Below are 11,608 nucleotides of genomic sequence, written 5' to 3' on the forward strand. Positions count from 1 at the left end.
CTCTTTCCCAGGAGGAACAACTCTCAGACACAACTCGTATCCGTGTATATAAGAGTTCATATATATAATTTTGTATCTTTATTAAATATATATGTATTTTTAAGTATTTTAATAATTTTTAAAATATATAAAAGTGAAATATAGATATATATATATATATATATATATATATATATATATATATATATATATATATATATATATATTTTTTTGACTTGTAAAAATACTTTTCTTGTATGTTATTACTAATAAATAAACTAAACTAAACTAAAAAAAGCCTATTTTTCCCCAATAATACTTTATTCCTATTAGAAGTATTCACAAAGAAAATTAAAAAATTCCAAAAAAATCAAGTCTAGCATATTACTGCTTTAGAAGCTATTTATCCCACTGAAAATCTACAGCTCCATTTCCCATAAAATATAATGCCAATTGATCCCTGATATTAGCAGCTGATTGTATCCTGTTGTTGGTACCCATTCTGGGAATTGTTTTAAAATTTTCACTTGGTAGAGGCTCACTGCTTTCAGACAAGACAAAGTCATCGTTCAACAAAACATTATGAAGACAAATTGAAGCTTTGATAATTTTTTCAGTGGTATCAACAGATGCTAATATTGGTCTTCTAAATATTCTCCATACTGCAGATAATATGCCAAAACTGTTTTCAATTGTTCTTCTTGCACGACTTAACCTTTAAGAGATAAATTATATTATTTCTATAACCATAACTAACTTACATCCTTATATGAATAATAAATATTATATAACTAAAGTTACTAATTTAGAAATACCTGTAATTAAATATTCTTTTCTCTTGTTCAAGAAAATGTCCTGGGTATAGACGCATTAAATTATCAGATAGAGGAAAAGCCTCATCTCCCACAAAATAAAAAGGAACAGTATATTCCTTATCAAGAGCTCTTTCTGAAGGAAAATGTAATTGTTTTCTGAAGAACATCTGGCCCATTACAGAATTTCTGAACACTCCCCCATCGCTTTGTCTACCTTCTGCCCCAATGTCTACTAAAAGGAATTTGTACCGATAATCACAAACTGCTATTAGGATTAAACTATGTGTATGCTTGTAATTAAAATATGTTGAGCCAGAATTTGGAGGTGCCTAGAAAACAAAAGTGTAAAAATGACAATAAGCATTATCTGTGTATATCTTTATTTTACTATAGTAATTCAGTCAATATTGTAAACTTACTTCAATTACAGCATGCTTTCCATCAATAGCCCCTAAACAATTGGGCATCTGCAACTTCTCATTAAAACCATCTGCTATATTGATCCAATCATTTGTGTCAGGCAATGGTAAATATTCATTTTTTAGCAATAACCAAATCGCCTCACAGCACTCATTAATTATTGTAGACACTGTTTGTATACCTACTCTGAAAGCATATGAAATGGATGTCATTGAGTCTCCAGTAGCCAAGTATCTGAAAGTTTAATAATTTAATGTTAAAATGTGAAAGGAAATTTTGTAGTTAAAAAATCTGCAGTCAGATTCTGTAAGATCCGTAGCAAAAAATTTCTCGCCTAGCCTATGCTGTTATTATACGATTGATCAGTCACTAGAAAGAAAATAGGTATGTTTGCAGAATCGCACTGATGTTAAGAATTTTATAGTATATTCATTATGTAATTATATAATTCCTGAGATTTTGTAAAAATTAATTAATTGAATGATTTACCTTTTTACTTAACTTAACGTAATAGAAAGTCGTTGGGCTGCAGAAATTGGTTCTCGAGACCTATACAGTTTTGTTATAGCAGGGCCTACTTTGCTTAAAAGTAAATCGAATTGAGTAGGGGACATTCTGAAGTAATTAAAAAATTTTGTAGGATCGTTTAACCGCATTTCACTTATTAAATTAAAGAAATCCCCTTGTTCTTTCCTAAGTGAATATATGGGCTTAATCCAATTTGATCTTTTTTCCTTTCGCTGCTTTGAGCAACAAAATTGATATAATAAATACAAAATCGTACGCCAATAATAAAATCTATAATATGATTGATATGAATGCATATTGTTTTATGTGGTTTCACTCTAGTTGATTATTTTATGGTTTCACTATGTAACAAATGAGAGGGAAAACCAGCCTAGAATAATGAACAAAATAAAAATATGCAACAAAATTAGATATAACCTTTTTTCTGCTTTTTTCGTTCAATATGGTTTAATCTATGGAGTGTAGAGAAAAAAAAAACAAAACAAACTATCATTAAACTATCAAACAAAAATCTCTATACTACATAGTTCAATCCCTACGCTCTACAGGATTCCCGGTCTTGGCGGTCAAATTTTGGAAGTTAAACTTTTAACGCCGCGAAATTAACTTGACATTTAGTTTCGCAATTCCGCAATTCCGCGCTCGTGAGGAACCACCTGTCTCCATCTGTCTCATCCTGTCTCTGTCACCATCAGCAACCCGGCTTTTAGAAATGGTAATTTAAATCTTCCTGCTTAATTTGAATCGGCTATTATTTCAAAGCAATAGGTAAAGATGAGATAATATCGTTTTTAAATTCGATATTATTACTGCGTATTTTTAGGGTAGAGTTTTGGATTGGCCCAACTTAAAACTCGTATTTGTATTTTGCTGGCACGTTGGTATTATTTTGCTTTTATCCTCCAGAATGTTGAATGGAAGAAAGGACAGTTGCCTTTGTTTATTATAAAGCCCTCGGAAGTATTTCGAGATGGGTTTATTTTGTTTATTAGACCTCGTTTGGTTTTAAACGATAGTTTCGTGTTTTTAGGGTCCTATGGACGGATGTCCTATGTACGGGTAGTGATTCCTATGGACGAGTGTTCCATGTAAGGATAGTTAATCTTATGTATAGAATGCCACGGTATGGATATAGCGTAAGTTCTGGTTTTATGTTTTACATTTTCTATATTTTCAATCTTGAATAATATCGTACAGACTCTACGTTTAGTGGTTAAATTACTTATGTCAGATTAGTATTTAAAATATGATTTAGATCATCGTTACTTTGCGAATATTACGTTTTGTAATAGTATAACTTTCTATATATTACTATATAAAGTGATTTTGATAGACGGATAACTAAATAGATTCTAGAATCTATGACTTGCAACATCTTTGATTTACATCGTATAAAATATAACAAATTTAATAAAGTAATGCTACCTTTTATATATTTTCTATAGCTTTATCTATATTGTATTTTTCCATAGTCTTTCATAGAACATATTTAATACTATTTTCAACATAACTTTCCTCGACATATAACTACTATAATTAATTATTAAAATTTTACAATGTTATTTACCTTCAAATTCCATCATGGATAAATACAGTCATTAATTTTAAGTAATATACAATTATGTTTTCTTTCTCTGTTCATATCTGGCGCCCAATATCTATATTTTTGATTTATTATTGTTAGTTAGTTATTCTCCAGTCAAATCTGGTTATGTTTTTATTCCACCTCTCCAGTGAAAAACAGTATCCACGACTGCTCTACCGATGAAAAGTTGCCGTTCGCAGGGGCAGTGTTTAAAAAACGCTATACATTCAATGATTCCATACAAATTGCGTCATTTCAGATATAGTGTGCCAAGTAGAAAATTGTTTTAGATCTGGAATTGAAGAACCATACAACGCATTAGATCAACTGTTGCAGGAAGTTTTGGAACTAATTAATAGTATTGTAAAAAAAAACGAAACATTAAAAATGGGAGCGGGTCGTCAAAGAAAGCAAAAATGTTGAGAGCAAGCTTAGCCAAGAAAGTTTTTCAATCTGACCGCGAGCCGGTGGCCTCAGCAGAATCATCTTTAATAAATCCCGAGATAAATCCATTGTTTGAGTTTGATGGGGACAATTCCAAGCACTGCCTGCTTCTGTTTGCTTGGGATGAGTCACTGCCAGTAATTTTGATCATGCAGTATGGTATGGGATTTGTTGATGGTCATACCGTAACGAAATCCCATGCATACAATTCTGTAAACTTACAGAAATTATTTTTTTTTTCATTCTATACGGTACCAATGCCGATATTGCAAGTATTCAAGATGAGCCAACAAATAAGGAAACCTCGAAAGAAACTGCAAAAGAGGCTCAATCAAACATAGAAGGTGAGTACAACGATTAAAATAGCGAGTAGTGAATTTTAATTTTCAATTTTTAAATTTAGGCCCTACCAGAATCAGAAAAAGTAGACAAGCCCAGAAAATTAAAAAAAAACAACATTACAATATTTAGAAGAGAAAAAAAATTATAAACTAAAAGTGAGAATAGGAGAACTAGAAAACAAGGAAAAAAGACAGAAAATTGATCCTCACAAACTGTAACTGGAACGAGAACGGTGGCTTTCGAAAAAGAAAAGTTTCTTATGGAAAAAGAGGAAAGACAATCTTTAATGGGTCTATTAAAAACTCAGCAAGTATTTATTAATAACGTGCTGCAAAAACAATTTCCTAATGTTTTATAGCAAGTATATTTCTCCTTTTTAGTTACCTATATTACCTTGCATTTTTATAGTACTCAGTAGGTACTAAAAGTATTCGTTGATCTTGTCTCTGTCTCTTTTTACTCCACTACCATTTATCAAAGCGATAAAAATTATTGGTGTATTATAATATCCATTGGTAGGTATTAATATAGGGTTTGTTTTCCATGTGACAAATTGTGTTTTTGTTTAATGTTTAAAATATATGAAAAATTTTGTTCTGAAAGTTTATTTAGCTTTAGTTTAGAATTAATCATGTTTGGTAGACTGTTTGTTTTGTTTTATTTCCAATTTTTTAGATGTTTGGGGAGAAGTTTACTATATTTATTTCCTATTTATGAAGCGAAAATAAAAATAAACATTAACTAAGCGTCTTAATTTTTTTTTATTTTATCAATAGATACCCTGAAAATCAACATTTAGGTATTAAATAAATATAATACAGACAAGTAACACAGTATTCATCGGCTATTTGCACTATACGAAACACCTACAATATAAAGAGTATTTAATTTGGCAATAATAGATTTTGATTTCATAGCGAATAATGCGAATAAACATTAATCATCACAAAACATGTTTCATTGGAGATATCCTTCTAATTCTATAGGGTCAATGTTGAATGATTTGGCTGTTTGATTACTATATAAACAGGTATGACAATTGATTAGAATAACTGCAGTACGATTTGATTTTAACTACAAACACTGAAGTTGTACTTGATTCTGGAGTCAACTCCCCTGACCTGTCTGACGGCAGTTTTTAAGAATTATCGTGATTTTAAAAATGCTAATAGTAATAAAATTTGTTCCGATTTACAAAATAAAGAACTTGATAAAATCTATTATATTAAAGACATATATATGAAACTAAAGTTTTTAAATGACGCATTAATAGAAGTTTTTGATACACATGTTCCTCGTAGAACTATTAAGATAACAAAGGTTGCTGCTCCTTGGTTGTCCAACGATTTAAAGTCGCTAATGAAAACTAGAGACAAATTAAAATATAAATTAAAAAAAACAAAATCGTTTAGTATTTAGGAGGAATACAAACAATTGCGTAATCTTATTACAGCCTTGGTGAAGCAGGAAAAGAGGGCTTATTTTCAAAATTTATACAGTCATAGTAACACTAGGACGCTTTGGAAAAAAATGAGGGATTTTAATATCGGTAAATTGACTGCAAACAACGATATACCGGATTGCTTAAGCAATGTAGATTCAATTAATAAGTTTTTCATTGAGGGCATTCCTCCCCTACACCAAAATCACACAGATTTGCTGAAATATTTTAACAACAATACTTATCATAATTTGGTTGATTCCCAATTTAATTTTACCTTAATCAACGAAGAAGTAATTTTATCCATAATCAATAAAATAACAATTTGTGCTTCAGGAATCGATGACATCAATTCTTCAATGATTAAAATGAGTTATCCAGTTATACAAAAATTTTTATTACATATTATAAACAGTTGCATTTTAGAAAGCTATTTTCGAGAAAAATGGTAAATAGCCTTGATCCGGCCTATTCCCAAGTCTCCGGATGTTAAGGAATATAAGGACCTACGTCCCATTAGCATATTACCGTATATGTCGAAAATATTAGAACATGTATTGAATGACTAAATAAAAACATATGCCAAAAACAATCAGATTTTGGCCCGTCATCAGTCGGGTTTCCGTGCCGGTCATAGTTGTGCGAGTGCCTTACTGAAAATATCGGATGATATATTGACAGAGCTGGATAGGGGTAATATTTCGATCCTTGTATTGCTGGATTACAGTAAGGCCTTTGATTGTTTGAATCATAACGTACTCATGTCAATGCTTCATTATTACGGATTTTCGAACGATGAGGTGCGGATGATTGGGAGTTATTTTACAGATAGACTGCAGATGGTTAGATTGGGAGCAAACATTTCCGGACCTGTTGAGTTAGGTCGGGGAGTGCCTCAGGGCTCAATCTTGGGGCCTCTTATGTTTTGTATTTATACTTCGCAAATAACAAATGTAGTCCGGTATTCCCATACACGCTTATTCTGATGATACGCAGATATATGCGTTTTTTGCTAAGACTGATTTTGGCCTTGCTCTTAATAAAATTAATTTAGATTTACATAACATATATCTTGAATCCATTAAATATGACTTAATATTAAACCCTCAAAAATAAAGGTGATGTTGTTTGCAGGCGGAAATCATTATCAGGATCTCCTCGGCGAGGTTAGGTTATCAATTAATGGTGCCATACTGCCTGTGGTCGAACAGGCAAAAAATCTGGGAGTTATAATAGACAGATCCTTTGCCTATAGCAGGCATGTATCGTCCTGCATTCAAAGATCATATGCTGGTTTGAGACGACTGTATCCTCACCGTTATTATCTGAGCCATAAGCTCAAGGCTAACTTGTGTAATGCCCTAGTTTTGTCGCATTTTTCTCATTGTGCTCCATTGTATTCGCAAGGCTTAAACACTCATGAAGTGTATCGAATACAAAAAGTGCAATACATGCAATACATGTTTGAGATATATTTTTAATCTAAGAAAATTTGACCATGTTTCGCATAAACTTCGAGAATTGGAGTGGCTCAGTATGAAGAATAGGCATCGTTTGGGTACACTGAGTCTGTATCATTTTATTATTACTACCCAAGAACCAACTTACCTGTTTGAAAAGATTCAACTTAGAGAGAATGCGCATAGTGTTAATATTAGAGCAAAGGACACTCTTACAATTCCCTACCATAAGACCTCTCTTTTTGAAGGTTCGTTCAGTTATTGTATTCGAGTATTATAATGAATTACCTTCAAACCTAAAACTTCTAAATATTCATACATTTAAGATGCAATTGCCGTCGATGGCTTTATGAAAATCAGTAGGTCTTTTTTTCTTTTATCTAACTGAAACTTTTTTTTTCTTTGAAATTGAGTTTTTTTTTCACTGTTTTTTTTTATTGATTTGTTTTGCTTATTATTATTATTTTTTATTGTTCTTTTTTCATATGACATATTTTAATCTTTTTCACCTTTTACTATTTTTTTTTGTTGTACTTCATTCGGATGCATTCGGAGTTAAATGGAAGAGCAGAAGCATTATGCTTCTGAATTTCGCTCCACTCCAAAATTGGGTTTTGATTATTTATATGTATATATATATTCTGATGGTGTAATTATTTAATTTCTATGATTTCTTACTATTTTAATGTCTTAATAATTAACTGTATTTTATTTTACTTTTTTTTGGAAATAAAGGCATTATTATTATTATTATTATTACTATACATGGAAGCCCCTCCTTGCAACAGTATTTTTTTTATAATTCAAAAATGTAAATTCTGCAATTACTTTCTCAAAACCCCATTCCACTGCAATTCGCACTTCACTCGTTCTCGCATTGAATTCCTGCTGTTCTGGAGTCATACCGACTCTATTTGCAAATGGAGTTAAAAGCAACTGCCTTATTCCATAGGCTTTATCACCATATATTATGAAATTTTCACAATTAGGAAACCTAGCACTCCTCTCTAACTGATAGTAAAGCTGAGACTCTCTCAGAATAGCAGCATCATGTTTTCTTCCTTCATAACCTCCTTTTAAGCTCACTATCATTCCATCAGGACACGTTAAAGCTTGATAATTGACACACACATGATGCCTTTTATATCTTAAGTAATAGGCCTCTTGATTTTCACTTGGCTTGCATATACTTTGTGCTGTTCCAGCAATGAATGCCCAACAATTTGGAATTAGGGCTCCTTTCTGATTTTTGCATTAGCATATAATCGAAATCGATCCAAATTCAACCATTGGAGATTCCTTAAATTTGACGTTTATGTCCAAAATTATTGTAGATGTGATTAATCATGTAGTCAACGATTTTGGACAATACTGGGGCCGATTTACCAAACAAATATTCCTAATCGCTTACTCTGTTAGGATAAGACAGTCTTCTCAAAAGTATGCATAATCCTTATTAAGAACATCTATGTCCACTTCCAGTAGTTAAATCATTTGGAACTCTGAGTGCTTACGCTAATCTTGGTATATCGTCTTGCTCAAAACGGAATAGTATATTGTGCAACTAGTGAGAAAAGTTGTCGATTGCCCACGAGAGCGAAGTTGAGCGCACAAGCGAAGCAAGTGCGCTCATTCACTCAAGTGGGCAATCGACAACTTCGCACGAGTTGCACATACTATTTTTTATTACGTTGCTTTTTAATATGTGTCTTTTGTTATATTTCATCATGTAAACAAAAGAGACTTATTAAAAAGCAAAAAATACTTTTGGAACACCCCATAGATGAATGCAAAAGTTGACATTTAAAACTTCAAATTTTTAAAACGAATTTTAGAGTAGAAAATGGAGGAATTTTAACGTTGCTTCTTCATAATGGTGTTTAATAATTTGTTTACATGATGAAATATAATAAAAGAGACATATTAAAAAGCAACGTAATAAAATAAAAAAATAAAAAATATTTAAATGTCAACCTCACTTCTTTAATATTGACACTTCGAGACTGTCTTTTTTGCCAATTTGCGTGTGCCAATGAAAATTTGGGTGCGAGAAGTTTACTTGTCGCACTCAAATCGACATTAAATATGCTCAAAACTAGTGTGGTAATTGTGAAGTGTGCAATTAGCGTCTTTTCGACTCCAAAAGAAGGCGAAAAGATACTACTTTCCCCGCATGAGTAATAAAAATATAATTTAGACTCAGTTTCAGATAAATTGTTGAAATTAAAGGCACCGTACATTTCAGCTCTATTCACATTATTGTGTCGATTTAACACTTCCAATAATAGAACATCTTCACTCTCAGAGTCCGAAGAATCAAGGGCTGCAAACTCCTCATTTAACATGATACATATATTTTTTAAACTGTGATGTATGTAGGAATCAGGAACAAAAGAAATAGCAAAAGTTGATTGCTTCTCACTTATATTTGTATTATACTAAACACGGAAGGCCTGCCCCTTACCGGAAGGCCTGCCTTCCGGTAAACTGCATCGTCTCTGGGGTGCTATACAACTGTCTCACTAGATTGGATCCAGTGTATTGATTGTAAAAACTGACTACACGAAACATGCATCATGTATGGCGACAGATGAAATGGTTGTGGAAAAATTGAAAAGAGGAGAGAAAAGGTTCCATTTCTAAATCTGAATAAATAATGGAATTTATGTTTTTTTCGTTTGTGGTAGCCTTATTATTTGTGATTAGGTACCTAATAATGGGGTGTGTGTGTACACAACCTCCTCGTGGTACACCCTGGGCAACGGTTCGCCGGCTAAAAGTCTACACAAATCGAGAAGCACACATTCTGATCACACAGGATCACAGTTTTCTATTTTTTCTTTTCACAAGATGAATCCTATACAAAACGGTCATTCTCACGGCCATATGACGAAAATAATCGGACCATCAGTCCGATTGCTACAAATAAATTGCGAGGGCATTTCCAGATCAAAAGGCGAATATATTTCACGCATAGCTCTCAGCGAGTCTATAGATGTTATTTGCGTTCAGGAGCTCCATGTCGGTCAAGCTGATCAACTGAACTACAGAGCAAGAATAGAGGGTTTTAAGATAGCAACCTATACCCTATCCGACATCCATGGGTCTGCTATATACGTGAAAAATAATATCACTGAATTCTCCAGCTTAACCCATGCTCGCTCCGCCGGGATTGGAGCTACTAGAGCTGCAGCTTCCACATCTTAAAATTGTTTCAGTGTATAAGTCCCCCAGTCTTACATGGCCAGAGAACGTTATCACAATTCAGCCTTCCCCTTAGCGTTTACATAGGCGATTTTAAATAGCCATCATACTACCTGGGGCTACGCTACCAATAACAGAGATGGGGGAGACGCTTTACGATTGGGCGGAGCGTAACAATCTCTGCCTACTATATGATGCTAAGGACAATAAGACCTTCCACTCGGCAAGATGGCAGGACTTAATCCTGACCTCTGTTTCGTTAATAGGAACGACCGGAACCTTCCCCTCCCTTCCACTCGGAAAGTATTACATAAATTTCCAAACAATCAACACAGAGTCCTTCTCACTGTAGGTGTTCAAGTTCCAGTAATTAGAACTGCTAAACTCAAGCGGTGGAATTTTAGAAAGGCAAATTGGAGCGTTTTCCAAGAAGCAGTCGAACTAGGAATTCAGCATCTGCCTGCTACAGTGAAAAGTTATAAGAAGTTTGTAAAGCTCTTGTAAAGCAAGAGAGCATTCCAGGAGGCTTCCATAAAGAGTATATCCCATGCTGGTCGAACAACACGGAGAACCTTAAGAGAGCATTCGAGGACACTGGCGATCCCCAAATTGCACAACAAATGATAGATTCCTTAGATTCTGCTAGAACGAAGAGATGGAGAGAGACTTCCGAAGGAATAGACTTCACCCACTCAAGCAGGAAGGGTTGGAACCTCCTTAGACGCCTTGGAGCTGCTGCCCCTCCACCCTTAAAAACACTAAGCATTCATCCAAACACAATTGCAGACCGGCTCGAGAAAGTATCCAAGATCAAGCAAGAAGATAGGGAATTTTCCAGAGAAATCAAAAAAGCTGTAACAACAACATCTCGCTCAATACCTTCCGTGTCTCAGTGGTCGCAAGATTTCTCCATGGATGACCTAAATAGCGCCTTAAAGAAAATGAAACAGGGGAAGGCTCCTGGCCCGGATGGCGTGTTTCCGGAGTTCCTAAAAAATCTCGGAAATTTAGCTAAACAATGGCTCTTGGACTTCTTTAATGACCTCCTTCGGACCGGCGAGATTCCCAATGTTTTCAGACATTCGAAGATCCTTGCAACACTTAAACCAGGAAAACCGGCTGACGTCTCTTCAAGCTATAGACCCATTGCATTACTTAGCATGACCTATAAACTGCTTGGGAGATTACTTTATAACAGAATCTCGCCATCAGTCGAAGACGTTCTTATCCAACAACAGGCAGGTTTCAGAGCCAAGCGCAACTGCACTGATCAAGTTCTTGCTCTTTCCACTTTCATCGAAGCAGGTTTCCAGACGGGGATGAAAACTGCATGCGCATTTGTTGATTTATCATCAGCCTACGACACAGTGTGGTGAAAGGGTATGATGTA

At 33.9% G+C, this 11,608-nt stretch overlaps 1 protein-coding gene across 1 annotated transcript; it reads right to left on the minus strand.

Moving 5' to 3' along the window:
• Nucleotides 1-303: 303 nt before the first annotated feature.
• LOC115890900 (protein ANTAGONIST OF LIKE HETEROCHROMATIN PROTEIN 1-like) lies at nucleotides 304-1,715 on the minus strand. Its single transcript, XM_030911253.1, has 3 exons — nucleotides 1,214-1,715; nucleotides 795-1,123; nucleotides 304-694 (listed from the first exon to the last, which is right to left on the minus strand). Exons 1-3 carry the CDS (start codon nucleotides 1,424-1,426, stop codon nucleotides 379-381), a joined length of 858 nt encoding a protein of 285 aa, XP_030767113.1. The 5' UTR covers nucleotides 1,427-1,715; the 3' UTR covers nucleotides 304-378.
• Between the last annotated feature and the right edge of the window lie 9,893 nt (nucleotides 1,716-11,608).

The sequence above is a fragment of the Sitophilus oryzae genome, unplaced genomic scaffold (genome assembly GCF_002938485.1).
Source record: "Sitophilus oryzae breed Bouriz unplaced genomic scaffold, Soryzae_2.0 scaffold_937_pilon_pilon, whole genome shotgun sequence".
In the NCBI taxonomy this organism is placed as follows: domain Eukaryota; kingdom Metazoa; phylum Arthropoda; class Insecta; order Coleoptera; family Curculionidae; genus Sitophilus; species Sitophilus oryzae.

Excerpts from the sequence above, each read along its gene's own strand:
- LOC115890900 (XM_030911253.1), bottom strand. The coding sequence starts at position 1,426 with ATGACATCCATTTCATATGCTTTCAGAGTAGGTATACAAACAGTGTCT. Across the intron at positions 1,124-1,213 it reads GAAAGCATGCTGTAATTGAA|GCACCTCCAAATTCTGGCTC; the intron begins GTAAGTTTACAA and ends TTTGTTTTCTAG. Across the intron at positions 695-794 it reads AAAAGAATATTTAATTACAG|GTTAAGTCGTGCAAGAAGAA; the intron begins GTATTTCTAAAT and ends TATCTCTTAAAG.